The sequence below is a fragment of the Alosa pseudoharengus genome, unplaced genomic scaffold (assembly GCF_046254945.1).
Source record: "Alosa pseudoharengus isolate Yale_2024_CS ecotype anadromous, Long Island Sound unplaced genomic scaffold, YU_APseudo_1.1 YU_APseudo_1.1_scf_24, whole genome shotgun sequence".
Classification (NCBI taxonomy): Eukaryota; Metazoa; Chordata; class Actinopteri; order Clupeiformes; family Clupeidae; genus Alosa; species Alosa pseudoharengus.
In genome coordinates this window covers 27,706,637-27,724,782 of record NW_027468689.1, presented here as the reverse complement: position 1 = coordinate 27,724,782, position 18,146 = coordinate 27,706,637, and the positions used below count along the sequence as shown (strand labels likewise).

General features: G+C 42.7%; 3 protein-coding genes across 3 annotated transcripts; all 3 read right to left on the bottom strand.

The window, feature by feature from the left end:
• Nucleotides 1–1,699: 1,699 nt before the first annotated feature.
• ssb (small RNA binding exonuclease protection factor La) lies at nt 1,700–10,537 on the bottom strand. Its single transcript, XM_076303629.1, has 12 exons — nt 10,471–10,537; nt 9,715–9,773; nt 9,146–9,249; nt 8,525–8,699; nt 8,073–8,180; nt 7,749–7,852; nt 6,535–6,606; nt 6,399–6,441; nt 6,026–6,163; nt 5,568–5,754; nt 4,274–4,399; nt 1,700–3,051 (listed from the first exon to the last, which is right to left on the bottom strand). Exons 2-12 carry the CDS (start codon nt 9,769–9,771, stop codon nt 2,957–2,959), a joined length of 1,209 nt encoding a protein of 402 aa, XP_076159744.1. The 5' UTR covers nt 9,772–9,773; nt 10,471–10,537; the 3' UTR covers nt 1,700–2,956.
• A 475-nt stretch (nt 10,538–11,012) lies between these two features.
• Nucleotides 11,013–16,433, bottom strand: LOC143142617 (kelch-like protein 23). The gene is made up of 4 exons (XM_076303627.1): nt 15,954–16,433; nt 13,253–14,491; nt 12,461–12,613; nt 11,013–12,372 (listed from the first exon to the last, which is right to left on the bottom strand). Exons 2-4 carry the CDS (start codon nt 14,481–14,483, stop codon nt 12,062–12,064), a joined length of 1,695 nt encoding a protein of 564 aa, XP_076159742.1. The 5' UTR covers nt 14,484–14,491; nt 15,954–16,433; the 3' UTR covers nt 11,013–12,061.
• Nucleotides 16,434–16,540: 107 nt separating this feature from the next.
• Nucleotides 16,541–17,977, bottom strand: phospho2 (phosphatase, orphan 2). Its single transcript, XM_076303628.1, has 2 exons — nt 17,893–17,977; nt 16,541–17,615 (listed from the first exon to the last, which is right to left on the bottom strand). The coding sequence occupies exon 2, from the start codon at nt 17,589–17,591 to the stop codon at nt 16,863–16,865; it is 729 nt and encodes a 242-aa protein (XP_076159743.1). The 5' UTR covers nt 17,592–17,615; nt 17,893–17,977; the 3' UTR covers nt 16,541–16,862.
• Between the last annotated feature and the right edge of the window lie 169 nt (nt 17,978–18,146).

The following is an 18,146-nucleotide window of genomic DNA, read 5'->3' as shown; positions in this document are numbered from 1 at the left end:
CCTGCATCTTAATTTGTCTGTGATATGTGCCACAAAATGTCTCAGCTTGTAAAGTCCTTAGTCAGCCCATCAGACAGAGCAGTCAGTACAAATAACCTGAATAACAGTATCATATGGCAAAAACCTGAAGAATATGCCAACATCTCCTGACGAAGATAGAAAATTTCCTAAAGTCAAGTGTTTGACTAAAGCTGTGGCAATTGAGGACCTGCATGGACGGATGTGAAAGGGAAAGCTGGGGCCGACTGGGAGAAAAAGAGGCATTTCAGCCATCATGCATACGCTCAACGTGTGTGTGGATATCTCATGTGTAAGAAGCTTGGCTGAAAATTCACATCTGTTTTGTCGATATTTCAGAATAAAACGACCGTATAGTCTGTGAGCATAATGTATTGTAGGGAGAGCCCAGAGAGAGAAATTGTGTCTGTGTACCGAGAGAGACTGAAAGAAAATCTGTGTGTGTCAGAGAGAGAAATGGAGAAAGAGACGGAGAGTGGGAGTGGTGGTGCCTGACTGAGAGCCTGTGCAGCTGACTAGAGTCTTTCACATCAGATTGTCGTCAGAGCCGCCAGCATGGGGTAAAACTCCTCTGACTAGAAATCAGCTTGAGGGGGAAAAAAGGGAGGGATGGAAAAATCCCTGCAGAGGAAAAATACGACAGAGAAACAAAGTGAGTGAGAACGAGAGAGACAGAGAGAGAGACAGAGAGAGAGAGAGAGAGAGAGTGAGAGTTACGAAAAGCACAAGTATGAGGTCATTGTCTGCCACCATGTGGACTCTCAAGCAGAGAAATGACACAAAAAAGACTGAAGTGAACTCAAACGAATGGAAAAGGTACGCAAGGCGCATTTGTTTGACAAAAAAACGTGCAATTTGAATTTGTGGTTAACCATTAAAGAGCTGGTATTAAACATGGTATTTGCATTTGTGGCGATACATTTATGTAGGACTGTTATAACAAAAGTAAGGTTGATTATGACCCATGCTACACTGTATTAAATAGCAGCTAATGAATACAAATGATTTATATGACTAAGGACGGAGGACCCTGGATGCAGGACTAAGCCATTTTAAACTGCCGCTTCACCTTGACTGATGGCCATTTTACAGCATTCAGACTACGCTACACACTGTGTCCGAGGAAAACAATGGCAGCAGCACTGTGTGATGGAAGCCATGCATGCCAGTAAAAAATAAAACAGGATTGGATTGACAGCCTGAAGCTGCGAATTTATGTAGTTTTCAGAATATGCAAGAGGCAATTATGGAGGCAAACAAGCCAGTAAGCGAGTGAGACTGTTGGAGGGTGGGGGGGACAGTGGTGGGACAATGTCCTCAGAGAAAATGCTACCAATTATGAGGTGAAGCAATCAACCACGCCGTTTGAATTTTAAAGACGCTTCTGTTTTGTGGAGCCACAGAACCCCCTACTGGGCATCTGTGGTAACTGCAAGCCTGACTTACAGCCATGGTTAACAATACATACATGCCTCCTAAAATTTTCCTAATCCCCCATGAAATGGTGTAATGATTAGGCACCAGCTTTGAAGGATGAGGAGCCCACCTATGACTGACGTGAGGACGAGGAGCCCACAAGATGTATGATACATTAACATTGTAACTAGGAGTGAACACAACCAAATAGCCTTTGGGGTTGTGTCAACTCAGGATACAAGAAAATAACCAGTTGTCCTCCTAATGATGGGTGTACGTCACTTTTATTGTTATTCAAAATAAGATACATAAGATGCACTCTGCTGAACACAATCACACAAGGGGAAAAAAGATTTAAAAAAAAGAACTGTTGTCAAAACTGGAAAGCAAGTATGAGTGCTTTGCATGGGAATTATTCCTTGAAAGTATATGAACACATTATTAGAGAGAAAAAAACATTTAAAAATGGCACTTGCTGTTTTCTTTTAGTATGGAATAGCTAACCTAGCATTGCCGTGAGGTTGAAGTAGGAAACGACAAGACCAAGAGTGGAAGACAGAAGGGGAGTGGGGAGCCTGTGGACTCAGTGGTGCCACTCTAGTCTTCCACTCACCACTTGGCCAACCTGGCATCAGTTTACTCGTTGTTGCCTGGCAACCAAGACCATTCAAAAAGAACAAACACATGGTCATGAGGACATGAACCTGGACAGAGGGGAGTGGGCATCTAGGTAGGTACAACGAAAACGCAAAACAGTTAAATGGGAAAAACACAAGGAAACAGAACCATCAACCATCTTGAAATCCAATAGGGGACCTGGCTTCATTGCCAGAGTGCTCAAAATAATGAGATGACAATATGCCACAGAAATGAGAGAAGCCCCAGTTATACCACGACCTGAGGGGCCAAACAATCTTTTCTTAAAATGAATTCCCATCACACATGCCGGTAGGATGTAGGCTGAAGCTTTTGACTTGTTTTGTGAGTACAGAAACCAGTTCCAGCGCAATAACATATGTCTAAAAAGTTTTGTACAGGGAAAGGATTCAAATCAATTTCAGGTCTGTCTTGCAACCACAGACAACATATCTACCTTCCTCACTGTGCCTGATCAAGTAAAACAAAAGTGGACCGACATACAACTTCTTTACAGATTTAAATTCTTCTTTAAATATGCAGTACTGTATGTTGGGTGTGATGCTTTTCATTAAAGATTTAAAAAAAAAAAAAAAAAAAAAAAAACTCATGGCTCTGTCACAGATGTACTCTAGCCTGTCAAAATTATTTAGCCTGTCAGAATGTCTGCATGGGTGGAGTCACGTTTTTGACAGAGGTGGATATTGGGCAAAGGCCTTTTCTTATGGTCTTTCTACTGATGTTTTATGGTGAGGATGTTGACAGGGTTAGACAGCACTGAAAGCCCTCCTTGGAATAGCGAGAACACATCTCTCTCTGTATGCAGGAAGGCAAATGTCTACTGTACAGTACAAAAAAAGGAACTGAAAGAGCATCGCTCTTGTTTTTATGAGCCATTTTCACTTTTGACTTGCTTGGCTGCTGGTTCTTCAGCCTTTTTCCCATTGGACTCCAGTGCTCTCTTCTTTGGGCTGGTGTGCTCTGCAGAGGGAGAACACAAAGAACAATATGAGCCAACACCTTACTTAGATATGTCCACTGACAGAGACCTTAATGATCCAGTCTTTAGTCCAGTCTTTAAAAATGCTACTGAACAATTACATCGCCTTCACCTAACCCAACCCCTAATCTTAATCACATATTGTTGTTAACAGTGTGTCGACTGGTAGTTTGTTACAAGAAAAGTATGACCCAATATGAAGGCTATTTGCTCTTCCTTCAAGTATCCAATTCATGGTTTCTTTCAATCTATCAGATGTTAATCACATACATGAATAGGGGTGTCACGATTCTCCGAATCCTTTTAAAATCCAAGCTCTCCAAATCGCTTTTAAAGTCACAATCTTTTTCTTAATTATTCTACCATCAATGCATTTCTTGTTTATTAACTGACATGAATGCATGAACCTCAAAATATTTCCACACAGGTGACTTCAGAGAAGCGGGAGGGGGTTTGAGTTTAGTTGATGTGTTTCTAAGTGGCTGCAACTTAGATAATGTTGCCGTGCCGCACTTCAACACTCGTGTATGTTTTTTGCCGTCTTGGCATGCATGCTGGATGTGACATTGGAGGTGGCTGCAGCATCAATTCTACCTTTTATTCCGAAGTTTGAGATCATGTCATTTCTATCGATATTCAACTTAAAACCGAAATCGTGACACCCTTATATACATGAATTAAACAAATACATGAATTTATCAAACAGGTCAGATAACTCAGTTTCAAAGGGACACCAGGCAAGCCTGATGCTTTTTCTCTACGAAACTCCCCCTCGCTCGGTGTGAAGCTCTTTTCCTTTTCTTTGAGTCTTCCGTCAAGCGTTTTCGCTGCTTCTTCGCCGGCTCTGCCATTATACACACGTTTGCAACAATCTCTAGCGTTTCGTTAGCCTGCCTCTGTGCTGTAAACTGATCCTGCTTCGGTCGGCGGGTAGGATACACAGAACTTGCAAGTGGGATATTCTTCCTACAGGCAGTAGGGGCGGGCGAGAGAGCCTTCATTCGCCCCGTAATGAGTAATTTAACCATATACCGACTTACGAAGATGATTAATTAACACGAAATCGTTGCCTGGTGTCCCTTTAAAATCCTTTCATGGACAAAAATAATCTTAATATTTGTCAACTAAAATGCTGTTAACTGGTAAAAACAAGAGAAACAAGGATCCTTTTAATGGAACAGCTTGAATCATGGAGACACTTACTGTGGTCACCGCCATCCTCGTCATCGCTGTCGAATTTGGTCTTCTTGCCCTGGGGCTGATGGTTTCTTCCTCCTCGGTCCCAGCCGCGGCCGCCTCGTCCTCTGCCTCTACCGCCCCTGTGACCACCTGGAGGGAGGAGGGTGGGGAGATGAGCTTGGGCCCATCTGAGGGACTGGAACCACAAAACTAACAAAAACACAGCTACATGGCTGCCACTGATGCCTAATCAGTGGGTCAATGCTAAATTTCTGGTCTTACCATTGACAATCGCTGTTTACACATGTATTCAAGATGTACAGCCAGAGATGCTGCTGACCACTTGTGTTTAGATTCAGGTACTGCCAAAGTTACATTCAGTAGAACTCCCATTACACTCCCAAAACACAACGTGTATATACACTACAGAAGATATGTAGTTAGAGGTCCAGTATGTAGGAAATAATGGAAAATAAACTGTAACCATTCCAAAAATGATCACCATGTTGTCAGAGAGTAAGAAAACACGATGAATTAAAGTAATGGCTTATTTGACAACATTACTCTAACCCGTAAAACCCCGTAAAACCCATGAAAATAGATTAGTTATGGGGCGGAATCTCTTGGAATTTTCGTTTATGTTTTGAATGATTAATTCTAGAATAGCGTATTAATAATTGGCTAGCGCGTCCTCCTATTTGGGTTGCCAAATTAGCAAAGGCCAACTGTCAACAGCTGTCAGTTGTAGTCATGAACGCCTACGAGAGGCAGGCAAATTTCCAAAATTAAAACAAGAAACAAATTAAGTGGACATCGGAGGAGCTTCCTGAGATGGTGACGTCTTCGTCAAACGAAGAATATCAACTCTGACGCAGAGCTGGCCATATTTCTCCACAACAGGTAGCCTAGGCTAAACTTCATCTGCATCGCTGTTATGTTGGTTAGAGAGGTATTTTTTGTTTTCACTGTTTCCGTAATGTGTAGCTGGGTCATGGTTGGAGAAACGTTAAAGCAGCTGCAGGTCAACTAACGATAGCTAAGTCTTCATTACCTCTGGCAACCCAGAACAGGCTCGCGTCTGGTAGTCTTGAGAACATTCACCAGTGTTTTGATTTTGGCCTACAGAACGTTCGGTAACAATCATACAAATCGCACCTTTAAATGCATGCAGACCACCTCAGCAATTGGTTTGAGTGATCGGATCACAATGTGTCTGGATGATTGTTTACAATTTAGAACTGACCACTTGTGATCGGATCACCCAAGACGCATTTCAATAACAAATGTAGCAGGGGTCATAGTGTCAGTGCTGAAGTACCTCGGCTTCTGCGTTTGTTTAGCGACTCCTGTTGGTCTTCGATGATCTTCTTCAGTGTGTCCATCTCCACGTCGCCCCCCAACACCTCCCACTCCACATCCTTCTCCTTCATCTGCAGCTTCCCCCCTTTCGCTGACTCGGCCTTCTCCAGGGCTTCTTTGGCCTTGGACCTGAACAGAATGGTGCCCTAAGGAAAGCACAAGAAACTATGAGAGCCCTCAATCGCCAGGGAAACCACCCGACACTCCTTCCTTACGTCAAAAAGTACAACTTCATACTAACCATCACACTAAACATAACTGACATAAAGCTAAGTGGGCCAAGTTGTGCAGTGAACAAGTTAAATAAACCCACAGCAGTTGTAGAGTATGTACATAACTAGGCTCTGCGGAGTGACATTTAAACCCAGTTTACGGAATCACCCTGAGGAAACTGGCCAGTAGGCCCTCTGGCCTCACCTCTTTAGCCCCTCTGGCAAAGTCAATCCACTTGATCTCGGCGTGGCCAGCGAACAGCTCGTGGAAGTCCTCCCGAGACGTCTGACCCAGGTCGCCCTTAAAACGGAGCAGGCAGCCTTTCTGCTCCTCCAGGGATTTCTAAGACAGTCAGAACAGGCAAAGTAAGAAAGTGTCTCACTACATGCACACATTCACACACGCACCCTCACACACACACACAATGGGCCTGTAACCTGTGCATGGATTAATCTTAATCTAAACACTTTTTTTCCTCAATGGAAGTCTCCATTGAGGACCAGGCTTCACTGATGTACAGGAAACCAGCCCAATGTGTACCCTGCAGTCTGAAAAACAAACACAAAACCTCACTCACCAGCTCCTCCTCTTCTGCTTGTTTCTGCTGCTCCTCCTTGTCACTGGAGGGGAAAGGAGTACAGGTTAAAGCCATATAATTACTATTGAAGGATCTGACAAGCCCAAAGCATTCTCAAGGTGAAGGACAAACTCACGTCTTGGCTTTGGCCTTGGCCTCTACTCGGCCCTGCTTTCTCTCCTCTGATTTCTTGCTGAAGTAGTCCTCTCTGAAACACAGCACAACACAACTAAGTTCCACACAGGGTTTATGCATGTTCAAAAACTAACTTTTCAGACCTTGTTAAGGATCATTGTGAATGAAACTTAAGCCCAATTTCACAGCCTTAACATTCAGAAAAAACATATAGGAAAAACAGAGCCCCAGATTTTCTAGCAAAGTAAATAAATACAGGTTGCAAAGTTTAGATCACTTGTAGTCTACATTGTGTTATATCGATACCATTGTGGGAAAGAACTACAACATTGAACTAAGATCTGTGCTGCAAAAAAATTTCTCATTGAGTGCCAAAAACGTAATATTACGTTTTTAGCTTTTTTTTTTTAAATTACGAAACTAGACACTCTAACACACCTTATATGTGATTTTGGGAACTCTGTGATGAATGGAAATTAAATATATGACGATCGACAACGCACAATCTGGACATTTTATCATAACTCGGTTGCCGCTTTGGGTCGAATCAGTGACGCATGCACGTCAGCTCAAAACCAGGCCATTTTCGTGGGTCTATCACTAGGTGGCAGTCTCGCCAGGTCACTTCCCAGAAACTTTACAGGCAACACTTCATATTTCATGGTATATCTCCATTTCTAGAAAAAAACAGCGATTTTGATGAAAACTAGCCACTGTTTAGCTTGGGATTTCTCAGGAACAGAGGCGTTTAGAAATACACGGTTTGCACCCACTGAGAGTTTAAAGTCTCACCTTTCAAACCAGCCATTGTATGTGTTCATAGCTATAACACAGAATATGCTGTGGCTGTACAAAAATCATCAACAATGGTCTAGATTGCTGGCACTCTAGGACAAAGCTTACGAAAACAGCTTGGCATTCAATGAGTTAAATGGCCGCTGTTGAAGTACAGTAACCACATCTAACACATCTAAGACCTACTGCACAATACGTCAATGGATTTAACACTTTTAAGGCCTAAAATTCAAATAATAAAGTTTCAAGTTAGACTTTTTAACATCCAGTGAAAACCCTGTTTTGTGTATGACTGCAAACAATATCAGAAATCAGGTATGAATTTATAAGAACTAGATTGGCAAAAATGACACTTTGCTATTAAATATCCATCTAAAAGCTAACAATGGTAGCTAAGAGGTGGATAAGGGGATAACGTACTTCATGAGGACAATCATGTCATTGTCTTTGAACTTCTTAACATCGTCGCGGGCAACAAACTTCTTGGCGGATTCTTCTGTTTCCATGACCATGAAGATGGAGCCCTAGGGAGACAAACTGGTTAGCTTAGCATGACACTCCTCTGAGACATCACCATGAATCAGCATCCTGTAGAAGAGGTCCACAGTGAAGATGATGCAGACAACTTTTAAACTTGCTCACAAATGACTCAAAGACCTTTGTGCCGTCACTATTCCAGGTGGGAAATACAACAGGCCAAAAGAGGTTGACGACAAGAAAGTACGGTCTTTACAAAAATCTTACTTTGAAAGCCTTCAAGGGTCCTTTCCTCATGTGAATATTCTCAACTGTGCCTTTGTCACTTAACCAATCCTTGATTTCATCCAGGGTGGTATCCAAAGGAAACCCTTTCTGTAAGGACAAACACAACAAATGAATAAGAGAAAAAGTTCTAGAAAGCTCTCGGTATGAACTACGCAAACTGAGCATCCTTATATAGTGTATATTCCACAATAGTACCCATTAACAGTCCTATAAGAAAACAAAAGCAGTCAGGTGACTGCAGAGCCTGGCCACTGTCACACAATATTAACCGAAGTGAAACCACATTGCAGCATCTTCATTCTGAATCAGATCTGGAAGAACATGTAAGTGGTCCAAGATATGGTGACCCTCCACTTTGTATACAATTAACAAGTACACTGGATCAGTAGTTTTTGTGAGCGGACATACACAGACACGCACAGTTGACTCACAATGTAGACAGACTTGTGCTTGAGGGCATCTTTATACTCGTCGTTCATCTCTGGGAGGGGCTTGCTGAGGCAGCGGCGGATTTTGGTTTTGTCTTCGCTGACTTCCAACAGACCCGTTTTGGATTTCCTCAGAGCTTCCACAATGACGGACTCCTCTGTTGTTAAACTCTTCAACCTACATGTTCAAAAAAGCGAGGTGAAATCTGCTATCTAGATTTGACTGTAGAAACAGTACTGCTATGAAACCACTTTAGTTAGTATATAACTTAAACTAGCATTTCATGAACTGTGGTCATGAGAAGACCATATAGGTGTTCCATAATAATCCTACAATTTGAGCTGTTCAAAATTAAAATTCACATACATGCTTTTATCGGTTGGAAATTGGACTAATTTAAAAAAAAAAAAATATTTATTAATTTGTTTATTGTCTGCCTTGTATGTCTTGGTGTCACGGGTACGATGACGACTACGCCGCTCCGTCCGCTATTGTCTTTGTTAGTCTATGTGTCAATGACAATGTCTTATATGTGGAGCGCTTTGGGTTGCACTCTGTGCATGTTAAATGCGCTATACAAACAAAACTGACTTGACTTGACTTTTAAGTAGTACTGAACCCACCTGTTAAATTTCAACATAGTCTCCAGTGTAACCCATCCATCATCTACCTGAAGTTGTTCTTTCAGGAACTTGTCTCGGACAAGATTGTGGTCTCCAAAATAATACTGAAGGAAAAAGAAAATAGTACAATGACCCTCAAAAGGTGTGCAATAGAATACAGTGACATCCTTGAATTTCCCCTTGGGGATGAATAAAGTATCTATCTATCTATATCTGCTCTTCATATCATAACAGCATCATATTTGACAGTCTGGTTACAGCTAAGATGTGCTGAAAGCTTATTAGTAGTTTCGTCATAGGTGAGAGATAGGTGCAGTTGACAGGGCAGCTGCAAAACACAGCCAATAGATTGGCGGTGCTGGCATTTCAATTATGTTAGGCCCCATCATCCAAACACACACATCCGGTGTGCCGGGTAGGAGTGCATTCAGTTTCATAACATCTTTACCCTTAGAACAGAGGCTTTAGCCTAAAAGACCCATACGTTTTGAAGTTTGGAGGATGCCGAAAAAGACACACTTTACCACATGTATCGATACATAAACAGCCACAAGTGTTACTTCGCTTACCTCAATCTGATCAGCAACCTTCTTCTCCAGCGGCGAAAGCTCTTGATTTTCTGCCATTTCTGCAGGTGTTTGGAAAATGGATGTATAAGGGACCTAATGTAATCTTTACTACGTGGTTATCGTTATGTAGCCTACACGTAAGTAGGTAGGGGTGAGTGCCGTCGCAGACGCACCTTCAACGTTTGGCGTTAGAAGGCAAAGCTAGCTATTAGCTCATGTAAGCAAGGCCCACGTGTTGATGTAGTACAAAGTAAACATGCATGACTAGCAGTATAGGCCTTTCTCCTAGCTTAGCAGATACTAACAATATCTTCAACAAAGTTATAGATGAAAACACTTGAACTAATACAGTTAACAATCTGATAAAGACCGACTACTGTTAGTTCTGCTCCGTGCCGGTGCATATTAGCCCAACTCAGTGGCGCATGTTCCTGGACGGCACGCACCACTTAACTACCATCACTCTATAAAGAATATATTTTACTGAGACGTACTGTCATACATCTCACACATTTTTTGGCGAAAAATGCTTAGTTACTTCGTAGTTTGGACTAAATGCGTGTATGATGACATGCACGTTTTCAGCCTCCTAGCTTTAGACACGTTTCTTCACCACTTAGCTGCTAGTTAAACCAGACTATCAGCTACACATAGAGTACATTGTGAAATTAGTATTCACCCTAAATATACGATCGAACAACCAATACAGTTGAATACTAATAACATACTACAAATCGTTCAAAATGCTATGCTTACTTGAAATTGCAGTCCGTCTCGTGGAAGTTAGATGACTCACGTTTCACCGTCCCATAAACCAACGCGCTCTGCTTCACGTCATATGAGGCATGAGCATGAGGTGTGTGAGAGCACACCTAGCGGTCATTCCCAGATAAGGATCCACCAATGCATCATAAAACAGTGGCAAAAATCTTTATTTTAACCCCCAAATTTGTACACACCTTTTACTCATGTTTCAATATATAAATAAGTGGGATGAAACAGACTGACACAAGAAAAAGAGCTACAGTAGGCATACATAAAATTCCATTCATCCAGATAAAACATGACACGATTCAATAGTTGAATCCTGATTAAATTGATGGTCTATGTACTCTGCCACAACATCAAAGATGTCATCAATGCATGTTCACATACAATTCATAAACATCAAGTTGCTACATAAAATTCAAACTACATGTCACAACACACACAAAAAAGCACACAACCCCCCCCCCCCCCCCCCACACACACACACACACACACACACACTAAAAGTCAATGTTACGGTTGTCATTTATGAACATTTATTAAAACACCTGACTTAAATGTTCATTATATAAATCCTTTGAACCATAAAAAATGTTTGGAGGGAAAAATAAATCATAATAACAGACATTCTATTCTATATTTTCTGAGGTTTGCTGTGAAAATGTTCCCTGAGTATACACAGACCGTTGTTTGACACACAAATCTTTCAGTGTCTGGTATGACATGGCATGACATTCTCCATATTATAGAACAGGTTTCTTTTGATGAGAATTTGCATTATATTGCATTATTATTTATGCAAAATAACCTTTCAGTCTCTATGGGTATCGTATTACGTTACATTATTAATCACACACCACTCTCTTTTTGGCCCACGTATTTGGTTATTAACAGTCAGACTAATTATCATTTAAAAAAAAACCTGAGTGACTATGAATGGAAACTGACAACAACCCTCCTGTCAGCCCGGGTCCAAGATTCGGCAAACCAACACCACCTACTCTTTTATACTGTTTGGGTCAGTGCTGTTGCTATGATGAACAGATGATGAAACAGGATGTGCTGACGTGGGGGTTGCTAGCTTCCGAGCGTACAGATGTCTGTACTTAACGCAATTAACTGGACACTCTCTTGATGTCTTCTTTTCCATCTCCCTTCTTGTGTTGCAGGTGCCGTTTTATGTCCTTTATGTCATTTTGATTTTTTGCAATGTGATTTGTTTTTGTTTGTTTTGCTCCGAGACACCCTAAACCAACCCTACTCTTCTCCTTCTTGTGGGGCAGCCGTGGCCTACTGGTTAGGGCTTCAGACTTGTAACCAGAGGGTTGCCGGTTTGACCCCCAACCAGTAGGAACAGCTGAAGAGCAAGGCACCTAACCCCTCACTGCTCCCCGAGTGCCGCTGTAGCAGGCAGCTCACTGCATTGGGATTAAAGTGTGCTTCACCTCACTGTGTGTTTACTGTGTGCTGAGTGTGTTTCACTAATTCACGGATTGGGATAAATGCATAGACCAAATTTCCCTTACGGGATCAAAAGAGTATATATACTTATACTCCAGGATTATGCATCAACTCCATGCTACAGATTGTAAACACAAACACATCCATGTGATCTTGCTGCACTGGGCAGTGTACCCACAATCTCCCAGGTGGCCTGTTCTGGGTCGAACCGCTCCATGCTGTGCAGGTATGCGCCTTTGGTGTATGAGTAACCACCAGTCACATAAACGCAGCCATTCATGGCTACGGCACCACACTCCATCCTCCTCTCTTTCATGTCTGAGAGTTTGATCCACTTGTCTGTTTTTGGGTCGTAGCAGTCTGTCACATTGGTCTGGCCTCCTACCACATAAAGCCTGTTGTTCAGCGGGACTGAGCAGAGACCGTACTCTAGGGGAACACACAAATAACAAGCTTGATTAATAAGTATTAAAACTTATTAACAGACTTAATACATTCAAACTAAGGCTCCACGTACCTGGGTGGGGACAGGTGGTGACGATGCTCCATTCATTCAGATCTGCCCTGTACATCTGGATCTTCTCATATGTGCAGCTTCCTTTGTAGCCATAATGGCCACCAGTTACATAAATGGTATCATGTAAAACACATGCTGTGGCATTCCCCACACCTATGAGAGCAAGGGTTGAACTGTTTGATTAGACACTACATAAATAATACAGAATTAGAATTGACCCTGTATAATCATCTAAGTATAAGTATATGTATACTCTTTTGATCCCCTGAGGGAAATTTGGTCTCTGCATTTATCCCAATTCATGAATTAGTGAAACACACTCAGCACGCACACACTAATCCCGGCGCAGTGAGCTGCCTGCAACAACAGCGGCGCTCGGGGAGCAGTGAGGGGTTAGGTGCCTTGCTCAAGGGCACTTCAGCTGTGCCTACTGGTCAGGATTCGAACCGGCAAACCTCCGGTTACAAGTCCGAAGTGATAACCAGTAGGCCTCGGCTGCCCCAAATCTAAATCTAAATCTAAATCTAGTCAGGGTGAAGCCAGAAGAACACATTTGCAAATTAGCAAATTTGAATTTGCCCTGCAGGTCCGTCTTTCCATTGAAGCCAATTTACAAATAACCAAAAACCCAGGAACCAATAATAAGCACAGACAAAGAGTCAGCTCAATGCTTCCACATGCAAGATGATTGTTATTCATGCAAAATAAGTTTTCATGTTGACAGACTTTGCACATTGCCCACTTTTAAAATTAGGGCCTTAAAAAAATTATTTCTTATTCAGTCTTCAGTACCTTGGATCATATTTGCCACTAGGAACCACTTCTTCTTGAGTGGGTCATAGAATTCCGTCTCAGCAGTAGGAGCTCCTCGTCTGTAGCCCCCGATGGCATACACACACCCATGCATGGCCACGGAGCAGTGGTAGTAGCGCTCCCCCAACATAGGGCATCCGGGAGCCCACTCGTCATGGTCGCTATTGTACACCCACACGGTGTTCAGGGCCTCGACTTTGTCTGTCCGATAGCCCCCCGTGACATAGATGCTGGGCCCCAGCTGGGTGATGCTGTAGCTCTCTCGGGTGTGGTCGGGCATATCTGTGCCCTGGGCCCATGTGTTTGACAGTGGGTCCCAAATGTGGACCTCGGAGAGCGGATGCCAGTGGTAGCCTCCTATTATGTACATGCTGGTGGTGGGCTTCTTGCAGCTGAGACGTGTGATGGTGAAACCAGGCAGAAGGGAGGACATGAGAGCAGAACGGATCCGCTCTGTCCCACTAAGGTCTGAGCAGTTCCTTTGGGACTTTAGGATGTTCCTGAAGAAGTTCTTTTCATCCAGGTCCATGTTTATGCAGTGCAGCAAGGCCCGGGTAAGGCCCAGACGAGTCAGGGCTCCATAGCTGACCCATTTGATCAGCGCATCCACCAGAACCTCCTGCTTCCTCACGTTGAGGTTCTTGGTGGAGAGAAGGGAGCGAAGGCGCTCAAGGCTGACCTCCAAGAACTCCTCCTGGCTGATGAGCTCCTCAAACTGGAAGAGCACCATCCTCTGTGCCTCTCGTTCTAAACTTGAGCATGCGTGGTGCTCAGCAAATGCTTGCATGCCCAGACAGTTGTCTACATCCAGAAGACGCACCAGGAACTCCTCACATGCAGTCTTAATCGGTCTGACCTGCAGCATGTCCGCAGCCTCTAGGAGCTTCTCCACATTCCCCTGGGTTATCGTCACCGTGGAGGTGTACATAAACTCTATGAGCATGCTGAGGACTTCGCTATTTATGCCCGGCAGTCGCACCAAGCCATCAGTCTTCTCACGCATGTCTGTTGTAAACATCACTTTGAAAAAGGGGCTACGCGCAGCTAGCGCTGCTCTGTGGCAGTGGAACAACTGACCAGTGTTGCACTGCAGTGTAACGTCTGTAAAGAGCCCTTCTGTGTAACACTCCCACATGGAGTCTAAGAATTGTGCTGGGTGCGAAACATCCTGGAATTCATAGGTGTAACCCACTTGCCCCTTTGCAGACATTGTGCACACTGCAAAACAGAGAGAACCGTTCCTTGTTAAATCACAACTTTAACCTAATAAAAATAAATAATGCTTCTGAAAAATTAACAAGCAGGCTGGATTTCATGTATGGTCCAAGTGCACAGAGAGTGTCTTTTTCTATCACAAAGGGAGTCATGTGGCATGAGCATGTGTCTTTCTTATTCTAGAATAATAGCCACATTGCCATGATTTTGAAAGTGCATTAGACTAACCTTCATAAATGTACATATTCTATAGCTTGATTGTGACCATAATTCATCTTTATTGTCGCCTTTATCTATATTAGAAGGCTTGTCAATGATCAAGAGACAAAGAGCAATATAAAGCATGAATGTCTGGATGTGGCATTAAGCCTTATTGCAAGTGGTTAATTGGCAGTACTAAAAAGAAGTGGTCCGAAGTGACCTTGCCTTACACATCTCCATATTGGACAATGCTGTTCACACAACATTTTGGTCATATGCAATATCTTTAAACAAGACTAGAGAAGATAGATATTAAATAACACTAGAACCATCCCCATACAGCAAAATTAAACAGCAGACAAAAAATGAACTGCTGCAGCTTTGCAGTTATATAGAGAGTATAAGAGAAACTAAGTGTGCTTGAAGTGCCCATAGTTTTAGAAATAAGAGAACAGTGCCTCTGGCTTTATGGTGAAATGTCAACTGTCTCAGAGCGAGTGAAATAAGAGTCTCCATACAAAGACTAACATTAACACCACAGAATATGGTTTAGTCGGGCCAAAATAATCCATCAATTTAAGCTTCTACAGGGTCCTTGTGCCCTGACTGATAGACATCTCTCACCTCGCCTTTTCATTTATTTGATGTTTAGGCCTAATTGTGCAGGCCTATTAATTGTCTTGAATTTTCTCCCTTTTGGAGTAGGCTAATGACAGTAACCTGTAGTCCTGCAGTCAAGACAAAAGACACCACTATATCTGAACTGTGCCGTGCCTGCGACTTTGGCGACCCCTACACGGTCTGTTACAAAGACAAAACAAACCCAGTGGTTAGACTACACGTGTATTTGTTGACATTTGTTGGAAAAGCTCAACTTGCCAAATGGATTTAATCAACAGGCTATAGATAAATGCATGTCTTATTAAAACACAGATCGGCAATGTGTTATTAGTGATGAGCCAATCTATGCAGCCATGTATTGCAAAAAACGTTGCAGTCGGAATCCGCCTGGGAAATGTTTAGCAGTAGGCTAGCCTAAGCAGATGTTACTGTGAAAAGTAGGCTAGTCTACATTTAAATCACCATGGCTGTTTGCTTAGCCAAAATTTGGATATCACTTGGCGAAAAGCATTTTCTATAAGGGGTAGGCTAAATGTGTTCAATTTGTCTATATGCTGTATGCTAAACCTTAATCGTTTAAGAGCAAATTGTAAGATATATCTACTACGGCAATGGTCTGAACCAAAACAAAAACATTGCTTACAATAGGCGCTTCGGCGCTCCACCTGCGGTCTCCTGCGCGTCGCCTCTAGAATGGCTTCAGATCATCGCTCCGAAAATGTCAGTCACCGTCACCATAACTGCAAGCTTTTGGGAGGAATGCGTAATCAAAGGGAAATTAGCCAATGCATCTTCATCCATCATATAGGCTAGCCTAAATCTTTCTTTGGCTTGAAGCCACCGCTTGCATTGTTATCATCCTGGGATGCGCCTGATAATCTTGCACAATAGCTCTCACTGAACACACACAGCTGATACGAGATGTTGGGGGTTGCGCCAGTTCAATAATCCAACAACGACCGCCGGTAACCTTAAATCACCTATAGCCTACTCTCACCGACCTATGTCGCACATAATCTCACAAGCCAAAGTTGCATTCTGATTATTATCTCTGATGGGCTTACAATTATTGCAAGAAGCAACCTATAGGCCTACTTGAAAAACGAAACGTTCGTGGTACGTTTTTGCAATGAATGCTTTTCTTAGGCTATGCTCAATCTCTCCGCATCTCTGTTGAGAGCTATTGTCTATTCTGTGTTGAATGTGCCTGATTGCGACGTCGAGACGGTATAATTTTGGCAACATGTTTATTAAATAGTTTTTATTATTATAAAATAAAAAGTAAACACAGACCACATGTCAATTGTTCACTATAGACAAGACCACACCCAACACATAGCAATGTGTAAATTCAGCATGCCAAATTGACTTTACATCACATGTTGTTCGTTATATTGACACCTTATTAAATCAACACAAAAGGCCACTGATTAGACCATGTTCTGATATGTGCCCTTAGCAATCGAAGTGAATAATCAGATCATTACTGTTACTTTGAACTGGCAATTTATGTGTTTCCATCGCGTTACTGAGGGGGCAGCATCGCAGAGTTCTATTGCATGACAGCTTTCAGTTCATTGAGAATTTCAGTAGCACTTGTCCATACTAGAACGCGCGGCTTCAATGGGGTGCCGTCCTCGGTTACAACTCCGGCCAATACCAACCGCTCCAGAGTATACCCTTTACGTGGCATCGCAATATCTTCTTCACGCATTGCCTTAAGCGGACAGAGATCATTGCCTCCATCACCGACGTAAATTGTTCGTGCATACTGTACGCCCATTTTGTCTTGGGCCGCAATAAAATCTTCCAGAATTTTTCTTTTGCACATGTTGATGGGGCACTTGGCGCAGGTGTGAGAATGGTAGCACTGAACCGTTACGTAACCACGGCTATCGACACTGGCTGGGTTTGAAAACACTTTGTCAAATGCTTGTCGAAGCCCAGCTCCCTCTAGGATCCAGTCGATGAACACCATGTTGGCATCGGAGACAATGATGCAGTCGATGTCATTCTTGTGTCCTGAAATGAATGTGAAAAGTTCTAACATGCCGTCTGTGAACGGTATGGTATGCATGACAGATCGAATCGACTCCGATGTAACGCCCTGATCACCTATGTACGACATAACCCTGCCCATATACTCGGTCCATCGCCCCTTCTGATAAGTCTTTGCCAGCCAATCTGGCAGGCGCTTGTCCGGGGTGCTTCTTATGACCCAAGTGTCACAATTTTCATCCACTATTGTGTGGTCGAAGTCGAACACCATGAGGGTCTTCATCTTTCTTTAGACTTCCGCACTGGCCTGTGAAAACATAACAGCATTATTGTCAATCATAGACCTGAATCTTTAAGAATGAATCTGACCGTTTAGGTCAGCAGTTAAGTTATTGTTTAACTAAATTCTCTGGAACCAGAAAACCTTCGTCGTTAGCTAACTTAGCTTGCTAGCCAACACGCTTATCCAAATGAAATCTTCTAACAGCCCACTAAAAATGACCGTGGGAAGCGGTGTTCAGTTGATGCCTGATTAGGATTTAACGACTGACTTATAAGGCGATTTAAAAGAAGTCACTACTTACACTTCGAAATCGTGCGCCACCCAGCAGCATTCAGGAATAGAACTTTTGATTGCCGCTACCGGTTTGCCTTCGAGTGCAAACGCACAAAGCACATTGATTGGCCAATACAAACCCCGCCTACTCAAAATCTACCAGTGACTAAATTCTTTTACTGTCTATGATTTAAACACTGCCAGGCTTGACAGAGAATCAAAGAGGCAAAATGCCATATAACCAAATGTTCAAAGCTGTCAGCTAATTATCTACCACCAAAA